The following is a 27,240-nucleotide window of genomic DNA, read 5'->3' as shown; positions in this document are numbered from 1 at the left end:
GAAGGACCCTAACTCCCTGATCCGCGACGGCCTTAAGTTTTCCCCACAACCGCGAGTGGCAAACGGCGCCGGGACCACGGCCTCACCCGCCCAGGCGAGGGAACAATAGCCCGCAATCGCGCAGCGAGGAGGCGCCGAGATAAACCCTATTCTCGTGGAATCTTAGTCAAATCTCGCGATATTCTTCGCCGGGCGTCCCTTCTTAGCACCCGCCCCCACCTCCACCCCTCGCCAACCGCGCGTCAGCTCTGAAACATCGCGAGATTTCCGTCACCTAGTCTCCGCCCCTTTACGGCACGATGGTCGTGCAAGAATGTGATACAGCCTCGACGGCCGCCATCTTCTCTCTTTCTTAGCAGTTAGCCGAGAGGGGAGTCGCCGCGAGGAAACGATAGTGTGTGCTCTAGCGTGGGAATGGCTGACTACTCAACAGTGCCTCCGCCGTCGTCTGGCTCAGCCGGCGGCGGCGGCGGCGGAGGGGTTAACGATGCTTTCAAAGATGCCCTGCAGAGAGCGCGGCAGGTAAGCGTGGACCGCGCGGCGGGCTTCCCCGAGGGAGCCGCTGGCCCGGCTCGCACTCCGGGCTGCGGCCTGAGGACATGGCGTCTTCGCACGGGGGTCCCAGCCGCTCGAGGCCGAGCCCGTTGTCGTGGTGTGAGGACACCCCCCCTCCCACGCGCTCTCCCCAAGCGTGGCCGCAGGGCCTCCACTTCCGCACCGCGGCCTCTCGGCGGCGTGCGCTCAGCCCCGCGTCCCGCGGGTCCGCTTCCGTTTGCCACCGGCGCATGGAAGGTTCTGGGAGCTTGGGTCACGCTTAGGGCACGGAAGGGGTGTCTCGCTAGCGGTGTCCGGCGATCCCTCCACGCTCACTGTAATTAGACTAACGTTCACCTCCCGCTTTACGAGGGAGACTCCCCGAGCGTCCTTCCTCCGGGCGGGAGCCGTGCGGCGTCCCACCAATCCTCTCCCCGTCTCAAAATGGCCTCGGGCCCATTCTTAGCCAGCTCTCAGTTTGAATCTGCCTCTCCCGAGTCGAAGCCTGCAACCTCTTTGTGTTACGTCGGGACGTACTGTTGCCCCGAAGGCACCATTTTTCCCCCAGATGAAAAGGGTCGGAAGAATAAGAATGCTTGTATTTGAATTTTTTTTCTTCTTTAATCTGAAGTTAAATGTCTCGGGGAGCCCTTTGACTTCTTTGTAGCTTAAAATGCGCACCGTTGCCTGACCGGGCGTGGGGTGCTCGACCTGGTCCCGCGCTCACACGCTGCCTGGCAGATCCCCGAGGTGGGGGCCTCGGGACGGCCGAGAGACCTGCCTCACAGGAGTGTGACGGACTTTGTAAGCTAAAATAACCCTTCAGGGCACTGTTGTAGTTGTTAGTCACTTTGTACCAGCGTGAAACTTCCTAGTTTATCCCCTTCTGTACTGAAAGATTGCCGAGCCAACCCAGGTTTATCAAACGTACTGTGATCTAGCAAGCACGCTACTTAACTATCTAGTGCATAGAAGCTGAGAAAAGAATTACTTATTCGTGGAGAGGGGTTCCGTGAGCAACATGATGTGAGAGAAGTCAGAGGCCAGCGCGAGGGGGTTGATTCTCCTACCGTGTTAGGACCGTCTCCTCTGGTCAGCTGTAAGTTGACAGGATCAGGGGCGAGTGTGTCTACCTGGGCATCTGAGGTGCTGGTTTTTTTGTTTGTTTGTTTTGTTTTTTTAATTTATTTATTTATTTGACGCAGGCAGGCCTGAGATTTAAGGCTTCCTGCGCTCCACCCGCTCTGCTTTGGAAGAGTTTTAAGTGTGTAATTTGTAGTCATGTGAGATAAAAGAATTAAACACCAGTGAGCAGATAGACGCTTTCATTAATAAAATAAAACACGGCAGTTATATAAATATTTGTAACTGTGAGGCAAGCACTGTACTGGACGCTGCTGGGAAAGGATGCCGAGAAAAACTACCGGATAGATTCCATTGTTAGCAAGCATTGACTGTGATAATGCAAGTGTTTATTATAGATGATAGTATCTGTTATACCTCTGGACATTATGGGTATGTAGTAATTCCATCAGGACCTTGCCCTGTATAAGGGGATTAAGGTCTCATTATGTAGTTGTGACTGTCCTGGAACTCAACTACAGACTAGGCCTGCCTCACTGCCTTTAGGATTAAAGGTGTGTGCCACCCATGCCCAGCTGAGATTTTGTTTTTAAAATGAGTCTTCTCTGCCTCCCTCTGAGTGCTGGAATTACAGGTCTGCCTGTACTGATCCATTACTGATCCTGGCACATTTTACCTTTTTTTAAAAATTATTTTCTTTATTTCCATTCCTGCCCATTCGTGCCCAGTTCTCACCCCATTCCCTATCATCTCCCTACCCCCACCTCACCCCCTTTCTCTGGGGCCTCAAGGATTAATTGGATCTTCTCCCACTGAGGCCAGACCAAGCAGAATACTACACACGCACCCACACCTGGGATCTTGGACCAGCCCAAGTGTGCTGCTGTATCTTTGAGGATGAATGAATTTCATTCAAAGGAAAATTTTGAATGTTGGTGTAGACCCTGCCTAGAAAGTACTAGAAGTAGATTTGCACTTCCACCAGTAAACTACTAAAGAAAGTGTGGGCTGAAGTGTAGGAGATAGGTGTTTTCGTTATCTTCTGAAAATTATCTTTAACACCAAAATTGGTAAGGATGGGTCAGTGAAGAAGGTGGTAAATGCTGGTTTGGTTTGGTTTTGCTTGAAGGTAAGAAAGCACAGAAATAGTACAGCAAAAATTAAGTTGAAAGCTTGAATTATTTCTGTGGATTAAAATAAAAAAACATTACTCACATTTAATATGTGTTTAAACATTGAGTTCATAATTCTAGCATGTGAGAAGTTAGGATTAGCCTAGCCTGGGCTACGAAATAAGACAATGTTCCCTATCTGCCCACCACCCACCCCCAATGAGGAGGGAGTTGAAAGTTTTGCTCATTCTTTTGAATGAACCAAGTACCTCTTTTGGATACTTGTAGAACTATGATATGAATGGAGTATGACTAAGCATTCTTATGGATAGTCTTCGATTTTCAAGTAAACTCAGAAGTGTTTGTAAAAGCTAACTGTAAAAGATAGCCATAGTCTAAGCTAAGTTAAATGTACTTAACACTTCCCTTTTAACATCAATATCTGCTGGTCTCAGACAGTGCACTTAAATTCCCAAGATAGAGTTTATAAATGCTATAATTTGAAATCAAAGGGTGGAAAAGATTTTGTTTCCAGATGTGTTTTTTTTATGAAAAAATATGTTTTTGATCATTATTATTAACCCCCTGAAGTAGTAGTAGTAGTTTTAATTATTCTTAATAAGTGAGTCTTTCTAATGTTTTTTAAAAGGATAAACTATCTTTTATTGTGGAAATTTTAGTGCTGAGTAGTACATAAAGTCTTAATACCCTGATTAGTATTCTGATTTTTATTTTAAGATTGCAGCAAAAATTGGGGGTGATGCTGGCACATCATTGAATTCAAATGACTATGGTTACGGGGGACAAAAGAGACCCTTAGAAGATGGAGGTAAGTTATAGCCAACAAGAATATTTATTATCACCCACAGTTTTCATTTGATACGGTTTTCAGTATTGTTTATTGAGCTGATTTATACTACTATCTGTTGTCTCAGAAGGCTAGGGTTTTGAAAAATACCTAGAAAAGGTAGGTATAATTTGAGTCTATCAGAAAGTATTATTGTAATAGAAAACAGTTTTTAGGATTATGCTTACTTTGAGTTTGCACAGACCGTGTTAATACTAGGAACAAAATAAGATTGTTTGGGAATCACTTTACTGAGTTTTCTCATTTATTGAATGAGTCTTTTGATATTCCCTTTCATTAATTTACGTTGAAATTCACTTTAAAGATTAACATTTGTTGCAGGCATCCCATTTTTATATTGTTTTAGTGTTTTGTTGTGTGTTTCATATTTAACTTTAAACATTGGCTAAAACGGTGGATTCATAGTGCTTTCTCTGTTTAAAAACATTGACACTTCTACACTTAGCAGTGTGTACTTTTTTGTTTTAGTTCTGATGTATGCATAAATTTTGATACTCTTTGCCCTTTTATAAAAGATTCTGACAACATATAGACTGTATTTGTGGCCATTTCTGGTAATACTTGGTTTCCTTTTGTTTATGTTTATATTTGCAAGTGAGGTTTTTAATATGCAAGAAAAAATGAGCTAATGATGCTTCAGATGTTGTGTGTAATGTACTCTTTTTATTTTATGTGTAGATGGCTCTTGGACAAATCCGAGCAGTACCACACACTGGGAGGGAATGCCCTCTCCTTTTAAAGGCAGGAATTTTTATTTATTACCTGTGTTTAGTATGTAAATGTGAAATAAGCCAGTGGATTCTTAATGGACACAATGGTTTCTCTTGGTTTATGTGTCTGAATTTTTGCTGTGATCAAGGCTGTACAAAAGCCTCGAAGTTGGGAGAATAATAACAGTGTTTTGAGCTATAGGCTGTCTGTTCTCTAATGTTGTATGCATTTTGTTTAATCTGAGAAAGGCAATCATGTGGTTGCTTTGAGGTTTTTGGCTTTTTTGTAGTGAAATGCTTCATTTGAGAGTAATAGAACTTTCAGTTTACATTGAAATTGTCTTGTAATGTGAGCTTTTTTTTTTTTTTTTTGGTATATCTTTATGATCACTGTCAGATACACTCATCTTTTGATATGTCTGGTTTTTATGTAGTTCTCCCTAATTGTCAGTTCCTACAGTGGATGAAGCATCATTAACCATTAGCATAAGGTATTCACCAGCATTGAAGTTAGTTTGTGCTGTATTATTCTAAACTATTTAAAGTGTCTGTGCATTGCTTAAACACAAGAGAAGGAAAGAATTTAGGTTTTCTGGGGGCTTTTTTGTTTTTTTTAAGTTTAGGTTGAATTGTGTCAGTTTTGATTCAAGTGGTGAACGATTATATCAGGTATTTTAATATTGCTATTCTTGCTTAGGGGGGGCTTTGTATTTAATTGACAAAAAGTAAAAGACACTTAATTTTGCAGATCAACCAGATGCTAAGAAAGTACCTCCCCAAAATGACTGTAAGTACTTTAAGCTGAGGTTTTGTTGCTTTCTTTAAAATTATTATTTATGTGTGTATGTAAAGATGACATGGGGCATGATGTCCTGAAAGTGGACTACATGTCTTAAGTAAACTTGAACTTAAGCTTCTTTTTATTTAAATTTTTTTATAGCTTTTGGAGCACAGTTACCTCCAATGCATCAGCAGCAAAGGTATAGTTAAAATTTTTAAAACTACTTTGCAAGTCTTAGTTGAATTGTCTCTATAACCACCAAGTTAGATTATAATGAAAATGTCTGCATACCATTTTGTATGTGGTTTACTTCTGTCTGTTGGGAAAAAGATGTAGAAACATGATTTTCTTTTTAAATGAGAAATTGGTAATTTGGGGAAATAGGTTTAAATTGGCACATTTTGGAAAAGGTAAAACTAAATGTAAGGTGGCATTCACTCTGACCTTCGACCAGATGTTCAGTTCATTACCTTGCTCACTTACACATGCTGCCTCATCTAAGAACCTAAGTTTGGTCTACCAGGAGTCATTAAGATTGGGTTTATTAGATTTATGTATACATGCACATTATTTTTCTGTGAGGAAAATGTTAGTTTCTGTTCTTTCTTAGCAGATCTGTAATGACAGAAGAATACAAAGTTCCAGATGGAATGGTTGGATTTAGTAAGTAACATTAATTTCAAGTTTTTAAGACAAACCATACTTTCAAAACTTACCATAAATAATAACTTCTCCTTTTCTACCTTAACTAGTAATTGGCAGAGGAGGTGAACAGATCTCACGAATACAGCAGGAATCTGGATGCAAAATACAGATAGCACCTGGTAACATTCTTTTTATTTTATGTGAATTATGTTATTTTGTCCAGCCCTTACAGTTTTTTTTGAGAGTGGCTAGGAAACTTGTGTATTTTAAGTTTCTAAAGATCTGATATTTTTAATCTTTTTTTTTTAACCTAAACTTGTCTTTTTATTTAATTATAGATAGTGGTGGCCTTCCAGAAAGGTCTTGTATGCTAACTGGAACACCTGAATCCGTCCAGTAAGTTTGAAAATGTTAAGTCTGTTTACAGTAAGACTGTGAAGACTATAAGCTTTATTTTCATAACATCTGTACCAGTGTCTTTTGCTTGTTGCCTTTAAATTTTCACTTTAAAAGTTTATATGTTGTACCTTTAAATAGGGTTCATCATCTGAACCGAAGACAGGAAAAATTGCTAAAACCAGGGACTAAGGAGATAATTCAGGCATTTAGGTGTTTGCCTTCCAAGTAGGAAGGCCTGAGTTTAATCCTAAAACTAAAAAATTTTGTCATGGTAATAGCATGGCTGAGGAGTTGGAAACAGGCAGATTTGGGGGACTTGGTAGCCAGCCAGCTAACAACACTATTTGATGGGTTCAAAGTCATTGAGAGACCTTGCCTCGAGGTACCTGTCACATAAAAAATGGCATGGTATTGTAATTTGACCTATACGCCTACCTACCCTGAGGGGACACTCATAGGTCAAATTACAATAGGCTCAGAAAATTATTAAAACCTGAATTGCCTTGCACACAAATATGTTAATGATGTCATCTAAAACTCATAACCTGAAAATTTTATTCCTGTTTTTCTCTTCCACTCTACTCTAAGGCTCTGATAAAACTACCCAATCTTTACCACTAATTGTCTTCTCCCCACTCTCATCTCCCCTCCAGACAGGGTTTCTTTATATATCTATAGCTGGCCGTTGCAGAACTCACTCACTCTAGGCCAAGCTGGCCTAAAACTTAAAAGATCTGCCTGCCTACCAAAAGCATGCACCACCATTGCCTACCACCACTCACTGTCTTGAGTTACTTCTCTTGCTGTGGCAAAACACTATGACCACAGAAGGTTACTTAGAAGAGAGAGTATTTTATTGGGCTCATTGGGTTCAGTTTCAAGCCAATAAAGCAAACCATTCGAGTTTATCTACTGAAAACTTAGAAACTCTGAGAAAGTAGTAGTATCCTACACTGAAATTTAACACCTTCCCTTGTATTCTTTTTGTCTAGTATTGAAATACTGTTTTACGTTCATTTGCCTAAGACCATCCCTGTCTACTTCAAGAAATTACTGACTGAACTGATTTTTTACTTCATTCCTAGTATTTTATGAGTAATTTCTAGGAGCGTATAAACAGGTTTAGAAATTTCATATCATAAAAATATCTTTGAACCTATGCTTATTTTTTTAAACTCAGTACCTATCAAGCTTTGCTAACTGTTTAATAACAGTTGCATTGACAGTTCTCTTTTCAAGGTCACAGACTTTGCACTTCTCTATTTAGCCGGTTGGTGTTTGGCACAATAGATGAAATATTTTTAAATTACTGTATTTATTTGGTTTATACATACTTCATTACTGGCCATTTTATATTCTTTAGGTTTGGTTTTTGCTTGCCTCTGACCATGAAATGCTTCCAAATTCAACTGCCATACAGCCCATTTAGAACATACTTGATACATGACTAGGATAAAAGTGCTTGACTGTTACTAATTTTGGGATAAGGTTGGTTATGCTACATATTTTGATTTCAAAATTAATTTGTTAACAGATCAGCAAAAAGATTATTGGACCAGATTGTTGAAAAGGGAAGACCAGCCCCTGGCTTTCATCATGGTGATGGACCTGGAAATGCAGTTCAGGAAATCATGATTCCAGCCAGCAAAGCAGGACTAGTTATTGGAAAGGGGGGAGAGACTATTAAACAACTCCAGGTATTATTATACTATAAAGAATATTAAGTCTTTTGAAGCTACTTTTTATTTTTACTAACTTGTATTACTTTCATAATTTGATAGGAACGGGCTGGTGTAAAGATGGTTATGATTCAAGATGGGCCTCAAAACACTGGTGCTGATAAGCCTCTTAGGATTACGGGTGACCCATACAAAGTTCAGGTAAGCCAGCCTCACTTTGTCATTTACATATAAAGGCTGGGGGTGGACAAAATAAGCATTAGTATGTTTTAACAAATATTCTGAATATAACTTTCTGTTATAGCAAGCCAAGGAAATGGTATTAGAGCTAATTCGTGATCAAGGTGGTTTCAGAGAAGTGCGGAATGAGTATGGCTCAAGAATAGGAGGAAATGAAGGGATAGATGTAAGTAAGAATTCTGAATCAGGAATGGTTATATCCCAATCATCCATGAGTGTGATAGTGTTTGTCCTGCTTTGAGTTAAATGGACCTGTCTTAACATCATGTCCCTTCTCTTGACTTCTTCTTTAGGGTCTTTTATCTTATTTTTATGATCATTTAGTATAATTTTATGACTGTATGGAGATGAGTTTTTGAGAAATGTCTTTTAAAATATACTTTTACTTGCTTAAGGTCCCAATTCCAAGATTTGCTGTTGGCATTGTAATAGGAAGAAATGGAGAAATGATTAAAAAAATACAAAATGATGCTGGTGTTCGAATTCAGTTTAAGCCAGGTAAGCTTAAGGTATATTTAATGTTCTAAGAATTGGTAGCTTTTAATCTTGACATTCATATAGTTAGTTTGTCATAATTTATTGGGTTTTTTTCCTTACTGTTTTAGATGATGGAACAACACCTGATAGGATAGCACAGATAACAGGACCTCCAGACAGATGTCAGCATGCTGCAGAAATTATCACAGACCTTCTACGAAGTGTTCAGGTTTGATAGGAAATTAACGTTTTTCAGCTTGTTTTCATTGGAAAAGTTTTTAATCATATCTGAATGAAAAAATGACCCTCCATATTTTATTACACTCTGTTGACAGTGTTGAAATGATTAACATTAAAGTGCTTTATGGTAAACATTTTAGGGTAGAATTGCATAAATGTTCTGCCTGATTTACCCTAGTGCATCTGAAATTTTATTTCTATGGGTTTATGTGCCTTGGCATTTGTGCCTGTGGGGAGCCAAAGGAAAGTGTTCTGAAGTTGGTTCTCTGTTATGTGGATCCTAGAAACTGAACCCGGGTCATTATGCTTGCATAGGGAGTTCCTTCACCACTGAGCCATCTGTGTAGTCTCCCAATAATATTTCAAATGTGGAAGTTATTACTTAGTTGAATATTTTTATCAAGTAGTGTTTGAAGTCATCCCTTAATTTTATCGCTTAGAAATAATGAGAGTTGGGGGTAATAAGCCAATTAGTTTTATTACAGAGTTTGTTTTGTTTTCTCCTTTCTTAGGCTGGCAATCCTGGTGGACCTGGACCTGGTGGTCGAGGACGAGGTAGAGGTCAAGGAAACTGGAATATGGGACCACCTGGTGGACTCCAGGAGTTTAATTTCATTGTGCCAACTGGGAAAACTGGATTGATAATTGGAAAAGGCAAAGTATTTTAAACTCTTTGTTTTGACATGCTGGGTTCTTTTTTTTTTTTTTTTTTTTTTTTTTGGATACTTGTAAACAAATGATACCATTTATATTTATTTTTGGATGCATTTTAATAGGAAAAGGGGCCTTAAGAAAGCAACCGAAACAGGAACAATCTTTAATGTATGCTAAATATGGGATTGTGTCTCAACTGCTTCTAGGGAAAGGGGCCCAAGAGTCTGTCAGTTACAAAACTTGATCCTAATTCAAACAGGTTTTGTTGGAGTGTTTTGTTTTGTATTTAACTTGTTACTTAGAAGAGCTCTTTATTAAATATTTTTCTGTTTTAACTCATTAGGGTGTGTGTATAAAGTAGACTTTCTTGTGTTTTGTATGAGTTCTAGATGGAAGAACGGACTAAATAGAAAATTCTAACTTTATTGTCTAGTGGGATGCTACAAAACTATTTCATGGGCAAATCGGTGGTATTTTTTAAAAAAATAGTATTTCTGCCATACATGGTGACAAGACACCTTTAATCCCAGGAGGCAGAGACAAGAGGATCTCTGAAGTCAGCATGGTCTACAGAGTGAGTTATAGGACAGCCAGGACTACACAGAAACCCTTCTGTCAGGGGAAAAAAAAAACATTTCTTGCATTCTGTGAGCTTTATAGAACTTACTGTCTCATGGTTTTAGGAGGTGAAACCATAAAAAGCATAAGCCAGCAGTCCGGTGCAAGAATAGAACTTCAGAGAAATCCTCCACCTAATGCAGATCCCAATATGAAGTTATTTACAATTCGGGGCACTCCACAGCAAATAGACTATGCTCGACAACTTATAGAAGAGAAGATTGGGGTAAGTGTGCTCTAGATTTCTCATTTATAGCGTAATTCCCAGTAACTTTTAAAAGTACTAAATCAAATGTACTGTGGGAAAATACATAATTTCTAATATGAAAATGCGGGTTTTGTGGTATAGTGTATATATTTTCTAGCTACTACCAGTCACCAGAGGATTGAAATGTAGGCGTAATGGTTCTTACCTCTTACCTCCCTGACCTCCTGACCTAGCCAATTAATGAGCTTCGTGTTCACAGAGATGCTAGCAGACCAGTTGGTGAAGGACAGTGATGTCTGTGTTGATCATGGCTTCCACAAGCACATGCACTACACCACATTACAAGTCACATGGAAACAACATACTGAATAAACAGGCACCTGATATAGAAATAAAGGGAAAGTAAATTGAGCCCAGTGTCTTGTTTTCACAAAGATATGCTGCTGGACAGTAGTGGTACAAGCCTTTAATCCCAGCACTTGGGATGCAGAGGCAGGGGACAGCCACTGGGGGCTAAACAGATTAAAAAAAACAAAGATGTTTCATGTTTTGGTACATGCTCAATTTTGGAACTCTTTCTGGTGGTGCAAAATAGATTTAACTTGGTTTTTTTATTTATATTTTCTTAAAGATAGGGTTTATCTGTGTAGCACTTGCTGGCTGCTATCTCTTCTATCTACCTGCCTCTGCCTCCAGAGGCCTTGTATTAAAGATGTGGCCCACCTCTGCCCAACGTCGATTTGGTTTTATGATGAGGCATATTAATGCATAGTATTTATTGCACTGGGATTTTTTTTCAATGGGAAATTATTTAAAAAATGTGAGATGGGCTTTTTAAATGAGTAAAAACCCTGTGGATGGACAACACACATTTGATTTGGTGAGTTATTTAAATAGGACACAAAGGGCAAGAGGGGTTCTACATAGAAGGAAGTTAGGAGTGAGAGGTGAATATTTTAAAATGTTAGGAAATTTTCAAGGAATAAAAATACTACTTTAAAGTTACTAATAACGATTAGATATTCTTTAGGGGGATTCTGCTTTGATACTATAAGTGGGCACAGAAGTTTAAGAAAAAGACACAAGTTTGATAGTGAAGAAAAAGACACAAGTTTGATAGTGTACACAAGATGATTTTCTAAGTTAAATAATACCAAAAGTTGATTTCAAAGCAGAAAGCTGAGAATAAACCCCTTTTGGTTTTTCCTTTTTGTTTGTGTTGTTTTGAGACTGTCATTATATAAGGCTAAGTTAGCCTTAATTCACAGAGGTCTGTCTACCTGCATTTCCTCTCAGTGCTGGGAGGAGCAGCATGCACCACCAAGCCCAGCTAGACCGGACCCGACCTAGATGAAATAAACTGATGACTTGAGTGATGCCAGAATCCTCATGGGGTCAGTTGGTGGTCAGCTACCCAAAGTAGCCTCCGTGTTCATTCACAGCTGTGGCACTTGCATATTAATACACAGAATAACAATTTGAGGAGCTGTGGACAGGAATTAAGAGCACGTCTCCACTGGGAGAACCCAAATTGAGTTCCCAAAAAATTTGTACCTGACACCAGGGGATCTGATGTGCTCTCTTTTTTCCTTGGGTACCCACGTGCACCATATATCCATGTAAAATAAATATAAAGGGTGTAGCCAGGATGTAGAGTACTTGGCTAGCATGTGCTGAATTCAGGACCTAGTACTGGGAGAAAAGGGTTAAAATAATTTTTTAAAAAATTGTAAGCATTTCATTTTATGTTAGTATGAGTTGTTATTAACTGTAAAACATTATTTAGGGCATTTATATCCAATGGTCCTTGAAGGCCTGTCTGAAAGGAAATGATGTCGGTGTAGTACATCATGCTGTTAATTCCATCACCTGGGGGAGGCAGTTTAAGGCCTGCATAGTCTACATGATGAGCTCAAGGCCACCAAAAGCCACATACTGAGACCCTGTCCCCAAATAAGGAAGATGAATAAAAGTATTGTGATGTCAATATATAAAGTGCCATGATGTGTTAGCAACTCCAAGGAAAATTTTCTTGTTATTTTGAAAGTAGCAATAGATGACATTTATCTAAATGGGATTTTCAAGACATTACAGTTGAGACTGAGAATACCATGTATTCAAGTGAAGTCCCTTGATGGGCAATTTGCAGAATATATTATCAGTAATTGTCTGACATTAGGGAAGTAAGGGGAGCTAGGCAGTCTTATTTAAAGTTTGTTGTTGTTGTTTTGTTTTTGTTTATTGGAGTTTTTTTTTCTTTTGGTTTTTTTGGATTTGGTTTTTTCAAGACAGGGTTTCTCTGTATAGCCCTGGCTGGCCTGAAACTCACTCTGTAGACCAGGCTGGCCTCGAATTCAGAAATCCGCCTGCCTCCCAGAGTGCTGGGATTACAGGAGTGCTCCACCACCGCCCAGCTGGCAGTATTGTTTAAAAAACAAAACATAAAAAGAGTGAGAAACATGGAGGAGACTAAAAACTGAAAGAAATTAGCTAATGCACAGGATTTCAATGAATTTTACATGTGTAAAAATACATTCTAATTTTTTGAACCGTAAAGTGAGGAAGGTAAATTTAGATTTGTTACTTAACTTTGAATTGTTCAACCATTACACTATGCTGTTTTGAGTGTGTTTTGTTATTATTTTCCTTTTTTTTTTTTTTTTATTACAGGGCCCGGTAAATCCTTTAGGGCCACCTGTGCCCCATGGGCCCCATGGGGTTCCAGGTCCTCATGGGCCTCCTGGACCTCCGGGGCCTGGAACTCCAATGGGGCCATACAACCCTGCACCTTACAATCCAGGACCACCTGGCCCTGCTCCTCAGTAAGTACTGCATTTGGTTCCTCCTGGGCTTTCCCTAAAGATCATCCTAGGTTTGGGGGCTAGAGAGATGATGTCTCAGCAGTTAAAAGCATTTGTTGCTCTTGCAGAGGGACCTGAGTTTGGTGGTTTGCAATCATTCATAATGGGTTCCAGGGTATCTTGACACCAACACTAGGCATATTAGCTACATATACATAATGGAATACATGCAGAGGCAAAATCTAGACATAAAATAAATAAAACTGGTTTGCTTTTTTTCTTTTTTTTTAATATTTTTTTTTTCCCCACACCCAGCGGTCCTCCAGCCCCATATGCTCCCCAGGGATGGGGAAATGCATATCCCCATTGGCAACAACAGGCTCCTCCTGACCCAGGTAAAGGATAATCTACTGTTAATCTTAGCTTCATTGTATACTACTTGTCACAGTCCTAAATTATCTATTGTATGTGTGATCTTTTTAGGCACTTCCCCTGCAGTGTAAGATAACACCACTGTCTAGTATGTTGTGACTTGATTCATAATAGTCCATATTTAAAAAATAATGTGTCTAACACTACTATGTTCTCAAATATTAAGATAAGTATAAATTATTGCTGATAAGGTGCCTTAAAATACTATTAAAAGTTAAGTCCTTTAATTACCAAAACAGGAAAGTAAATTTATTTTCTCTCTTGTATTCTGGATTTTCTATAGCATGGTGTTCTCATTACATCCTCCCATACTGTTTTTTTTTCTACTCCATCATGATCAAGAATCAAACTTGGAAATAGGACTTTTTGTTTTGTTTTTTCCGCTTTGCAACCCCTGTAGTTTGAATCATTGGAAAAGTTTCAAAAAGTGTGTTCTGAGTTGTAGATTGATTTCAACATAGTGTATTTTTGAAAAGCCAAAGAAGTTGATTTAAATGTAATGGCTTTGTTGGATTTTTTAAAAATGTTTTAATATTTTAATGTATGTTAAATTCATAGGAACTTTGCTCATTCACCAAATAACCACAATTTCTACTCATTTAAGAAACAACTTGAGCCGGGTGGTGATGGTGAACGCCTTTAGTCCCAGCACACAGGAGACAGAAGCAGGCAGATCTGAGTTCGAGGACAGCCTGGTCTACAAAGCATGTTCAAGAATAGCCAGGGACACAAAGGAAAAATCCTTTCTCAAAAAAAAAAAATTTTTTTTTTTTTTTTATAAAAACAACTTGAATCATGAAGGCATCTGAATTTGAAAGATGAGTGTATGTCCATTAGCAAAAGAGTGCATTCCCAGAGTAGAAGCAGTATTGGATATGACTTCCTTTGTAAGAGTTTAAAATTGAATCTTTTCCTTCTAACAAGCATTTAGAAGTGGCATGGTTAAATTGAGTAGGAACAGGTTAAATGGGAGATGGTATACGGTAATTAGGTTTCACGGGATTGAGCAATTAGTGGTGTTTGATGTTTGTACTGTAAGGTCTGGTCAGTGAGTATGAGTCCTGCATTGCCTTTTACAGAGAAGGAGTCCATCTAACTGGAAGATTGACAGAGCTCAGGCATAGTCACAGGCTACTCGGCATCATGTGTTGCTTACATTTGACTTAGAAGTATATAATATTCTATTGTCTGCATTTCCAAGAAACTGCCGTTATGACGTTGGGATTTATATAGATGTCAAGAATTTAGTCTTCAGATCAGTTATAATCCTTACAACTAGTTAATTGTGCTTTTTCGAGTTTTTACCTTAATCTTAATAGATAATACGTGAATTTATCCTGTGTTAAAGAATAGTGCGCCCTCAGTACGTGCTAGTTACAATAAATTTTTTTTTTTTAAGGATGAGCTTAGTGCAGAGGATGCTAATTATGGTGACTTGTGAATAGGGCAGCAGCTAAAACTTGACTGTTAGATGCTAAAAGAGAAATGGAGTTCCTAGAAAGTATAAGCCACATTGCTGGGGATAATCATCAGAGCCTGACTTCTTTCCTTCCCACATGTGTAGAATCTGGGTTCAAAAGCATATACCTGTTAACTAAAAAGGATCTGTAAAGTTTCCTGGCTAGTTCTTGTAATCAAATCTGTGAGCTCTGGGTTCAGGGAAAAATCCTATCTCAAAAAAATAGGAAGAATAGGGCTGGAGAGATGGCTCCGCACTTAAGAGCACTGACTGTTCTTTTAGAGGTCCTGAGTTCAAATCCCAGCTACCACATGGTAGTTCACAACCATCTGCAATGGGATCTGATGCCTTCTCCTGTTATGTTTGGAGACAGTGACAGTGTACTCATATACATAAATAATTCTTTTAAAAAAAAATTAGAGTGCCAGAGAGATAGCTCAGTAATTTTAAAGGGTGCTTACTGCTCTTACAGAGGATGAAAGTTAGTTCTAATCACACAAATCAGGCAGCTCAAAAATACTTACAACTCTTTCCAAGAGAACCAACACCTTCTGGTCTCTTTGGTAACCCACTTTTGTGTAGAGACACACAGGTATACATACACATAACTAGAAATAGAATTTTAAGTTATATAAAAACAAGGTGAAAATGATTAAGAATCAATCTCTGGCCTCCATACACTTGTACACACATGAGCAAACATGGTTGGCCCTACACGATGGATAAGCTAGGAGGTCCATATCATGAAAGATACGTACAACAGAGGGGTACATACATGTAGATGCAGCATTGGAAAACTAGAGGGAGAAAAGGTAAAATGTTGAAAGCCAGCCTTTGTTATAATGGGGCATGGTCTGAAAAATTTGTGCAGAAGATATCAAATGATGAGCTATGCTTCGACTATCCAGAAGGCTATAGAATATAGACCAGGAATGTCAAGATTGTGACTGCTGTGAAGTATGAAGTGCATGAATCTAATCTTTGTTTCTTGTACAAATTAGTCCAGAACTGTTGCTCACTGCAGCTAAACTTGTTGGGGGGTAAGCACAGAAACAGGATTGGGCTGAGACAAACCACTGGGTTGGAAGCCAAAAGATCATCCAGGTCCACCCATCACTAGTAAATTATTTAATACTTGTAACCTAGGCAATTAACACCTTTAGGCTGAAGTTCCTGAACTAAAAGCCAAGTGATAATTGTAGAAAAAATTTGAAAGTTTCCATTTGCTGTTGGTAACTTTTGAGTCTGTTTGTCAGGGATCACCAAAAAGGTAAGGATTGATTTCTGGAGTTTACTGCATATTTACCTTAAAACCTTTCTTTCCTTTTAAATTCTAGCTAAGGCAGGAACAGATCCAAACTCGGCAGCTTGGGCTGCTTATTATGCTCACTATTACCAACAGCAGGCACAGCCCCCGCCTGCAGCTCCTGCTGGTGCACCAACTACAACCCAAACTAATGGACAAGGTAACTACGGTAATAAAACTTTTTATTTTCTATTTTGAAGCTAAAGCCTGTGTTTGGATTTATGTATGAAGTCATAACAACTTTTCAGTCCCAAGAATTGTTGGGCCTTGAGCATCATGGTATCATTAGGTTAGATCCTCAGGCCTAAGGTTTGAAGACTCAATTGTGACTTTTGTTAAGCAAACTAAGTTACTTTGAAATAGAAACAAACTTTAATAATAGTCAGAAGAATAATGCCCCAAATAGTGAGACTGTTAACTGCTTTGCCCCCTTTTACTCCATTACTCTGATATATATGTCTGTTATAATAGTTCTGAAGAGAGCTACTGAAAACTGTACTTGGAGACATCTTCATGTCATATTACCCTTATAAAGTACAGACCTGTGTATTCATTCCAAAATAAATAATCATCATGGGCTTTAAAGTCAGTTACTCAACATTGATTTACCACAGCCCTTGTTTAGTTCACCTCCTGACCCAGTGTTTTCATTAGGTCTGTTAAGTCTCGGCAAGCTTGCTCTTGTTTTATGTCTCTAATAAGAGGATAACTCAACTATTAGCTACCTGCCAACCTAGGTAGGTGCCTTAGAGTTAGTAACCATGGTCATTTAAATGGTCTTACTGTTACCAGCCTGGTTTTACACTATATATAATACTACCAGGAAGTGTAAAGAATTCCCTAGTATTTTCTGGTACATTTTACTGGAATAGTGTCACTATCATCCATTGAACATCTGCCTTGGCCTTAGTCTGTATTAATAAACCTTGCCTTAGTAAACTACTGTTACAATAGCTGTTTACTGTTTGTTTCTATCATTGTATATTAGTTACTGTTTTACTGCAAGGAATAGATTGCCCTTTTTTAACTACTTTCATTATATTGTCCTAGATTTTGGGTGGTTGGGATTATCTTCAAGGTGGCTCTGGTGCCTTCTGACATTCTCCAGGTGCTTCCTTAGTACCTAACACAGTAAGATACTTTGTCTTCTGAGCTCTGCTCAATGATTCATTACTTTTTTTCCCAAGGATGGAATTTAAAGGCCAGTCCAAGTATACTCATTACTATTTAAATGTCACTAATTATAATCCTCTCCAAATTAGGACTAAAAAGTATGTTTTGGGTTGGCAGTCAATAGTACTTGTTCCTGCAGAAAACCAAGGTTTGATTACTAGTACCCAGATGGTAGCTCACACTGAAACTGATGCCAGGGGATCCAGTGCCCTCTTCTGACCTTTGAGGCCACCAGACACTTGGGGTGAACAGATTGTACATATGGACAAAATGCTCACACGCAGAATTAAATGGTCAGAGTTATCTTTTTAAACATACAGGACAACACATGCCTATTAAAAATCACATGACTGCCGGGCAGTGGTGGCGCATGCCTATAATCCCAGCACTCTGGGAGGCAGAGGCAGATGGACTTCTGAGTTCGAGGCCAGCCTGGTCTACAGAGTGAGTTCCAGGACAGCCAGGGCTACACAGAGAAACCCTGTCTCGAAAAAAAAACCAAACCCCCCCCCCCCAAAAAAAGTCACATGACTGTATACTGCTTTTTTAGCATTTAATAATTTCGTTCTAGTGCTTCAAAGCTATTCTAAAAAACTTTTTTGTATACTTAAAAATGGATAGGAACTTCATGTTCTTCGTTTCTTTGATGTGCATTTATTTACTGTCTCCAGTTTCTATATCCACCTCTGTGGCACTGTCATGTATCCCCAGTACTTGCACAGGTCATGGGAGACTGTGCTAATCACAGGACTGTGGTAGTATAGAGAAGAAGCAAAGGTGCTTGATAGCTTTCCAAACTGAAATATTGTTTTGTTTTGTTTTAAAAAGGAGATCAGCAGAATCCAGCTCCAGCTGGACAGGTTGATTATACAAAGGCTTGGGAAGAGTACTACAAGAAAATGGGTATGCTGTATATTTTAAGTCTTTTTTTTTTATTATTTTATTAATTAAACAAGTAAATACACATTACAAAATTAGATATTGGTAACAAAATATTTGGTTGGGTTTTTTTTTTAATACTTTAGATGACTCTTGTATGTTTTTATAATGTTAGAGCTAATAAACAAGCTAGACAGTGGTGACACATGCCTTCACTCCTAGTACTTGGAAGGTAGAGGTAGGTAGGTCTCTTGAGTTTGAGGCCAGCCTGGTCTACAAGTTCCAGGACACTTGGGACTGTTAGAGAAATCCCATCTTGAAAAACAACAACAACAATAATAAACAGGAAAGATGACATTCTAAAACTTACTGGGAGGTTAAGGCATATTAAGGACAATCCAAGAAATTCTTACAGTTGTGCTGTGTTATTTGGCAAAGAAATACAACTGTCAGCAAGTTAATAATTAAAACCTGACATTTCCTTGCTGGGAAGATTTTATTTTACAACTATTGAACATAATTCTTAACTAATCATAGTGACTGTGTAAGTGTATTCCTTGTTGGTGATATAGCTTTCTACAAGCTGCTTTTAGACTACAGAGGTTTTATATTTGAACAAACTGTTTAGGGAAATGATACAATGACATACTTCTTAGAAGAGCAGATGGGCTAATAACTTTTCTTAACCTCACTGATCTCAGGCAGGTTAGTTATAACAGTTGAACCTTGGCGCTAGAAACTTGAAACCTTAAAACAGTATTCTGTGTAATTAGAATGATTCCATAAATTCTTCCTGCAACTGGGTTATTTTTGACAATAGATGGAAATGCATTAGTCATTCCATGATAGCCAGTGGTCAAGGTATATATCAGCTGTGCTGGATTAATGCTATTTGTTTGCAAAAAATTGAGCATGTTAAGGTGAAAGTGCACTAACTCTGTTACTTTCGCTTTGTAATGCACCAGGTATATTTGTATGTTGATTGGTAACTGAATTGATTGGTAACCTGGTAACTGAATTGGGTAATTAGGACAGAATAAGGTCGGTGTCTGTGCTCAATTACATTTGTTTACGTGGCTTACAATAAGTTTTGTTAGCTAGTTTGCATTCTGTATTCTTCAAAAGTATATTGACTGGAGCTTTTGAGAGTAGATATTTTAACTCAATTAGGTTTTAGTTTTTAATGTTCTAGCACTTACCAGCACACAATTCTGTGGATTCTTGATATGTCATATCTACTCATCAATTGATAGACATATATATATAAACATACATACGTAGACAGCATGGCACAGAAGAACTATTTAGAGATTCATTTCTTCATTTGTGTGGGTTTTTTTTTTTTTTAATTATGTAGGAAGATCTTAATGTAGTTAGCAAAAAAAAAAAAAGACTAATTGAACAATTCCCTGTCATATGAATCTTGAAAGACATTCTTTTAGGTAATTTAGCTAATCATTGAATAAGTATTTTTAATTGTATGATAGTTATAAAACATTTAACTACATTTTTTGCCCGAAAGTATTGCTTTTGGAATCTTTTTAGGATAATCACAAATTAAGAGACCGTAAATCAAAAAGGTTCAGACTAGGAGCTCAAGAGGTAGATGGGTAAGAGTGCTTAGTGACCTGGGTTCAAATCCTTACTACCCGCCTTAAAACCCAAGCAGTTGCAGGAGCTTGCTAGCCAACTTGGGATTCAGTCAGAGGAGGGGAGTGAGGTAAAGAGGGATGGGAAGACCCTGATGGGTCCCTCTGGCCTTACATGCATGTATGTATGCATTCTTACGCATGTCCAGTCTTGGTGTGTTTTAAGTGAAAGAGAAGAGAAGAAATTGGGACATAGAAAATGTGAAAGCCCATCCATGGTTTAATTTAGAGTGTTTAACTGCATACACAGTCCTTGTATGGGTATGTGAATTTTATCTCCAAATTCACTTTTTTTTTTTTTTTTTTTTTTTTTGCTGACTTTGCAATGTAGCCTGGCCAGATTTCTGGTTCCTTGAGAGTAATTCCTGTCCACAAGTATTCTATTTATAAACTAAGCAAACAGAAATGTTATTTTGCTTTTTGATGGCTTTTTGCTTTTTTTTTTTTTTTTTATGAGTTCTCTCAGTGTTTTTGAGTGAGGAGTTTGGGTTTTGTTTGGTTGATGGGTGATTGGTTTTTGGAAAGTGTCTCACGTAACTCAGGTATGCAGTTGAAACCATTCTGATGATTGAAGTGCAATTTTGAACTCCTGTTATGCTCAGTTTCCAGCTTTTCCTCCTAAAACCAAACGGGGGGTGGGGGGGACTGTTAATAGACTGTAAATTTGTCATCATTTCCTCAGTAGCAAACCTCTACTAAAACATGAATTTCTTGGGATAGCATTACAAAAATTCAAAAGATTTTTATGGATGAGATTCTAGATCAAAGGAAAACATGTTTTAAGTCATGAGGAAGAACAGAATATATGATGGTAGAAGTTGCAGGTAGAATAAAAACTTATATATCAGTAAAGAAGCATCAAAAGAGTAAGGTAATTCCTGTTTGGAGGAAAATTAAGTGAAGCCATTTTGGGGAATGCTTTTGAGAGCTATTATAGGACAGTGAGGCAGCTCTGTTGGATAAGAGCACTTACACGGAGACTGTTGACCTAGTAATTGAAGAATGCAGATTTCTGACATCTACACACACAACAATATAATGCATTTTTAAAAACCCTTGTAGCCTTAGAGCCCAGAGGACGTAAAAGCTTTGGAAATTTCAAAACATTAAAAAAGTTAGAAAAAATTGTGCATTGCTGATAAACTTGGCAATGTATTCAGCCAAATACTTTTTATTTATATTTTATGCCTGGGCCATTACAAAGTAAGTTGCAAACCAATTTGTTTTGAATATATTGAATAGCACCCTCTGTTCTACTATTGTAATGTCCCTGTCAGGAAACTGTCAACTGCAGTTAACTTGCTTGTTTACAAAATCAGTTCAATATTGTATTTCTCATTTGAATACTCAAAATGGTAACTTTGCCCAGAAACAAAACAAAATCACTCATGCAAGCTGAGTTTTACATCTTTCATTGATCTTTATATTTCAGCTGCCAGGTTATTTTTAGTAAAGCTGTACTGTGATATGAACACAGTAGGTCTTTTGTGTCATGGTGTGTGTGTCTGTCTGTCATATTTTTCAGTAGTTCTCTGTGTTTTAAGACTAGAATATAACATGTTGCTTAAATGGATAAAAGAATAGTGAGCTATGTGTGGTGGCACATATACACATTTAGTCTTAGCATTCAGGAGGCAGAAGCAGGTAAATCTCCAAGGATGAGGCAGCCCTGGATAGTGAGACCCTTTCTCAGCAAAAAAATGAACAAAACATTTCTTCTTTCCTTGTCAAAGATTATGTCTGAATATTTCCCTTTGTTTAAAGGTATGTAGTGGTTCATTTAGTCTTTACTAATCATGTGTTGAACTAAAAGACTAAAACTTGTGATTGAATAAAAGAGTACATTTCTTGTTTGTTGTGTATACTGCACTGTTTAAGGCCTATTTAAGATAAAACAGTAACTGAAGGGGCAGTGAGACATATACATGATCCTAGCCCTTGGGAAGTTGCCAAGAGGATTACAAGTTTTGAGCCAGCCTGTGCTACATAAGTGAAACCCTGTGTCAGGATAAAAACAAGAACTATAGACCCTCTATCCCTTTCATTATAAGCTGTGCATTATAAATTTGCATACATTTTTGTATAAAAGTTTGGGGTTTTTTTGTAGGTCACAAGGGCAGGCACAAGATTATTAAAAGGCTTGAAAGGGGTATAACAAGAAACTGAGTTTACTAGGGTGAGTTTTGTAATTATGGTTGCAGCAATGAATTCCTCTGTTTTCCTGAAGGTCAAGCAGTTCCTGCTCCTACTGGGGCCCCACCAGGTGGTCAACCCGATTATAGTGCAGCCTGGGCTGAATACTATAGACAGCAAGCAGCATATTATGCCCAGACAAGTCCCCAGGGAATGCCTCAGCATCCTCCAGCACCTCAGGTATAATACATTGGCTAATTTTTTGTTTTGTTTTTGTTTTCCACTCCAACCATGTTTGCTGCATGTTTGTCTATTTGGGAATGAATATGTTTTATTTTTTACTTGATAAAGTATAACTACATGAGATATTGTGTTGTGTTTGGGGATTCAGTTTTTCTAATAAAGCTTTCTGGCATCTGAGTGCTATTTTTATAATGCCTTTGATTTTAAAAATAAATTTTCTTCCCCCAGGGATTTGCAAATCATGCAAGAAGCCACCATCATTTATATTAACCAGTTTTTCTTTCTTAAAGGATTCACTCCTGACTTAGCTCCATTTCAAGGATTTTCTTTAACTTTTTGTGTATCTCTTATGTATCTCTTCTGCACAGGGCCAATAATAAGAAGTGGACAATACAGTATTTGCTTCATTGTGTGGGGGAAAAAACCTTTGTTAAATATATGGATGCAGACGACTTGATGAAGATCTTAATTTTGTTTTTGGTTTAAAAGTAGTGCTTTTTTCCCCCTCTTTTTTTTATTTTATTTTTTTTTATTTTGAAAATGTACAAAATATCTATCACTACTGATAGGAGGTTAATATTTCTGTGTAGAAATGAAAATTGGTTTGTTTCTAGTCTTTAGTGTAGATGTACACATTCCAGCAAATGTATTTGCAACTATTATGTGGTCGATGCTTTGTGATATAAATGTACTTTTTCAATGTATACTTTCACTTTTAAAATGCCTGTTTTGTGCTTTACAATAAATGATATGAAACCTCCTGTGTCGGTAAGTTGGATATGTGGGTAAAGGATTCATAACTTCTTAGCAGTGATAAATTAAGATACATGTACACGAATATATAATAAGCTTTCCCCATGAATTACTGAGTTTCTAAACACTGGCATGTTTTTTTCCCCTGTTGGAGTATAGTGGTAGATTGGAGGTTCTTTTCTGTTGTATTTGGCTATTTCAGCACAAGTAATCTTGATATCTTCATGTTTTTCCCTCTATTTGATTAAAAAATTGCATGTGTATACGATGATCTTTAGTATACTTCCATTGCATTAACAGTGAAATTTCCTTTTATACATGAGCACTATTTCAGACCTGTACTGCTGCTACAACAGTTAACCTTCCTGTTCTTCACTTATTTCCAAGACTGTTTCAGCATAACTAATTTTGAACAGTTTTCAGATAGTGATTTGAGGAGTTTATAAGAAACATTGTTTTTTCATGTAAAGCAACTCTTTCAATGTATATATATATATAATAGTGTGTTTCTCTCTAAATTCAGGATAGAAAAGTAATAGAATGCGAAAGTATAGCTACATTGCATCTGCCATTGAAACATTTGGGGTATGAATGTTCAAGCATTTTTTTTTTCTTTTTGCAGTATAGATAAGCTTTGTCTTGTAATTACACAAGTCCAGTCATTGAATCAAATTAATTTTTTTATGTACTTGAATCATTTTATTAATCTTTAACATTCATGCTGAAGTTCTGATATTTTGTTGAAAACCATTGTTTTATTCTGCATATTTGTTGGCTCTTTGCATATTAATATATTAGACTACATGCAAATACAGTCTGTCTTGCCATTGTCTGTTGAAGTGCAGGTTTGATCCAGCCAGTATAGAACTAGCTCTGTAGGGGTGAGGAGGACTGTGCTGTGTATCATCCTTGATTGTGTTCCTTCAAGGAGCATTGCACTGTAAGTACATCAGAATGACAAATTGATGAACTGCAACAGTATCTTTTTGTCGATGTTCCACATAATGCAATTGCTATATTTTGTGTGACTATTATGTTGGAATACAGTGCTGATGACATGGGAAACCATAACTGCTTCTTAACATAGAATAATACATAGTTCTGTTTTTTTTTTTTTTTTAAGTGAGCTTAATGGGTAAGTATTTTTGATATGCTTTAGCCAATAGCTAAAGAAAACTGATCATTAACAAAATTGAATAGTATTATCAGTGCTCCTAAAATGCTGGTTTTCAGTGTAAAATATGCCTATCTTTTATAGTGATATGAAAAACTTGAAATGTTTAAGACAGAAGTAGTTTTAAGCAATGTAGGACTTAACATCTCATAAATGTTAGTTCTGTCATCTGTGGGGAGCACCTTGTATGAGGAAAAATGGAGGTTATAGGGCAGAGAATAGTACAGCTCATTGTGGATGTTTTGAAATGTTTTTGACTGTTTTATGTAACTTAGTGACTTCCCTTACCCTTACTTAGATCTGAATACATAGTTCTAGTGTGAAGTTTAATAGTAATAGTTAAGGAGCTATCTGTTAATATCATAAGTGTAGGGTATTGACATGAACAATTTCAGTATTTTGCATGATGTTGTTGCATAGATGACCTAGGAAAGAAAGTGTTGTGGTGCATTTAGTAACTAAACTGAGGAAATAGTTGGATTCAGTATCATAATTCACAAATTGGAGGCTGTTGATTTTGATTCGTTTAAAATTTAAAATCTTTATTAATTGCAAACAGTGCAATTATTTATACTTCACAGTGCCTTCCCAGACCTTCCACCTTAGGTTCTGCTGCAAAAAGCAACAGGTAAGCACAACCTAAGGACATATATATATAAATATATCAGTACATTAATGTTGTCCCTGTGAGGTTTTTGTGGTTGTGTACTCAAAAGCAATCTGCTACTGCTTCCCCAAATGTATTTTGTTATTTATGGTACCATTCTAGTGGAAAGTCTGTTAAGTTGTTCAAGCAACTGTTTACAATTTTGGGTAATGTTTTTTTTTTCTTTTTTTTTTTTTCCTTTCATTAAAATAAAATGAGTAGATTGCTGCAATAACTGAAAAAATCCAAATATTTTTGTGCGCATCCCCCCTCCCAGAGTTATAGAAATGTTACAGTGAGAACAATTAAATAGCTAAGACTTAGGAGATCATTTGGTCAGAAATTTCAACAGCCTTCACAACCTGTTTGTATAAGTAACAGGAAATTCTCTTTGCCCTCCAAATCTATGATCTTTTTATATAGTTTTATTTTTATTCTTTTCCCTGTATTATTACTGCTTTAAAGTATAGTAATTCAGTAAGAACACTTTGGTTCAGTTTCATAGACAGTTCTATTATCATGACTTGTATTTGCTGACAAGGAAGAATAAAGAATACTGGCAGTAAGTTTTGAAAAAAGGCATGTGCATCAGTGAAATGTTAATTGCATAACAAATAACCTTTCATAATCTGCATAACCAAAAGTTTCTGATTTATACTATTTGACGCTGCGTTTATTTTTTGCCACTTTAAAATGTTTGTGTTCTTAGGAATGATGTTTAGTGCATATTTTGAGTTAAATGACTATCTTAAAGCAGCACCATATCAGTTGTATTTATTCATTTTCTAAAATGTGCTGATCCTATTAAAAACTCCTGCTTATCTTAACAACAAAGAAAAATATTCAAAAATGCTGCCTTCATTTTCACACACAGTGCTGAAGATGCTGCAAGCACCAAATCATAGCTCATAAAATCAGGTCCTGAGATAGTTACCCATAAAGAGGAATCCTTTGAGTGTATGCCATTGGTGAGCCGATGAGCATGGACCATAGAAGGGCTCAATGTAGAAGGTAAAATTGGCAAATCATAATTGAGAATATGAACTGTATTCCCATTCATAATATGGTGTAGGGTGTGATGTACCTGCTCTTGATCAGTTTTCATTTTAAAGTGCTTTTCACTTAAATGTTCCATGAACTGTTTAAGTTACATAGTTATTGCACCACAGCGTGCGTGTGTGTGAGTGTGTGTGAGAGTGTGAGTGTGTGTGTGTGAGAGGGAGAGAGAGGGAGAGGGAGGGAGTTCAGGTCAGTATGTTGCAAGCAGATCTTTAGAGCCTGTCAACTTTTGGTTAGTTGTAGTTTCCATGTGGAAATGTAGGTGAATGCTTGTAGATATTGAAGATTGTTTCTATCGTGTAAGAACTTTTCACTGGTACTGTAAGCATTTTAAATAGTACCGGTCTTAACCTTTAAATGGAAAGTAGAAAAAGGTGAGCCAATTGCTATGAATTTGGCAGATTTTAAGGTTGGTAGAAAATTGAATGGTTTAGATTGAAAGTGAACTCATTTAGTTAAAAGTTTACAGATTATTTTAATGCCATACATGTTAGTGTAGTGCTACTTAGAATTCTTTGCTTTGATGTTTATTTCAGAAATGCATATACAAGAGAATCATTTTAATACTAAAACTGGTGACTTGATACTAGTTATAAAGTGTTTTCTTAAACAAGTATCTTGGTACCTAATTGATAAAAGTGAGTTTAGATAGGAGTAGCAAGTGCTCTCGGGGGAGGTTTTTGTTCACTTGAATATTTTGCCATTACAACCAGTTCTTTCTGAAAATAGTTACATGTCTAGAATATTGATGTAGAATTAACTCACTGGAGATAATCTCATTTCAGTTCTGCAAATTCTGCCTGGCTTTAAAATGCTTTTTCATAATAGTTAGAAATAATTTGACTGAAAATAACTCTTGCTTTTTTTAATCAGTCAATCAACTTTTACTACAAATTTAATTGAGGGATTTTTTTAATTGGTGCTTTAAAGAAGCGAATCCCTGGGTCTTATTTTCTTCGGTGATAGCCTAAAGAAACTCTTTAATGTATTTGCAAGTATATATATATATATATATATTTTCTTATGCATGCTCGATGCATTTTCGTCCTGAGAAAAGTGTTCTCTACAGAAACTACCCGTGTGTTAAAAGAAGATTGGCTTAAAATGGCTACTGTGATGGGAACAGTGTCTTAGGGAGATGCAGCTTGGACTTGAGGTAAATTGAATACTTTACAAACTGGTATAGAGTTTTGCTTTAATGACATTGTATGTAAAAGGGTACATGGTTGTTGTAATTTTGTATTCTTTACGGTTTCTTTAAATAAATGTACAGTGATTACTATTA

At 37.3% G+C, this 27,240-nt stretch overlaps 1 protein-coding gene across 14 annotated transcripts; it reads left to right on the top strand.

The window, feature by feature from the left end:
* Window positions 1-288: 288 nt before the first annotated feature.
* On the top strand, window positions 289-27,240 carry Fubp1 (far upstream element binding protein 1). 14 transcript variants are annotated; one of them, XR_007977390.1, is made up of 23 exons: window positions 289-522; window positions 3,468-3,558; window positions 4,276-4,338; window positions 5,056-5,094; window positions 5,248-5,287; window positions 5,699-5,751; window positions 5,841-5,912; window positions 6,072-6,129; window positions 7,667-7,829; window positions 7,914-8,012; window positions 8,116-8,217; window positions 8,447-8,549; window positions 8,657-8,757; window positions 9,281-9,422; window positions 10,106-10,266; window positions 12,919-13,070; window positions 13,365-13,444; window positions 16,278-16,415; window positions 18,248-18,322; window positions 22,175-22,320; window positions 24,832-24,878; window positions 25,771-25,907; window positions 27,025-27,240. XR_007977390.1 is itself a non-coding variant. In XM_052178937.1 (22 exons), exons 1-22 carry the CDS (start codon window positions 415-417, stop codon window positions 25,799-25,801), a joined length of 2,052 nt encoding a protein of 683 aa, XP_052034897.1. In that variant the 5' UTR covers window positions 289-414; the 3' UTR covers window positions 25,802-27,240. The 14 variants fall into 14 exon arrangements, 13 of the variants coding, with proteins under 13 accessions (XP_052034897.1, XP_052034895.1, XP_052034896.1 ...); XM_052178937.1 differs by having other exon boundaries at window positions 5,702-5,751; window positions 16,278-16,406; window positions 25,771-27,240; XM_052178935.1 differs by having other exon boundaries at window positions 5,702-5,751; window positions 25,771-27,240.

The sequence above is a fragment of the Apodemus sylvaticus genome, chromosome 4 (assembly GCF_947179515.1).
Source record: "Apodemus sylvaticus chromosome 4, mApoSyl1.1, whole genome shotgun sequence".
NCBI classification, from domain to species: domain Eukaryota; kingdom Metazoa; phylum Chordata; class Mammalia; order Rodentia; family Muridae; genus Apodemus; species Apodemus sylvaticus.
This window is presented reverse-complemented; position numbering and strand designations above follow the sequence as displayed.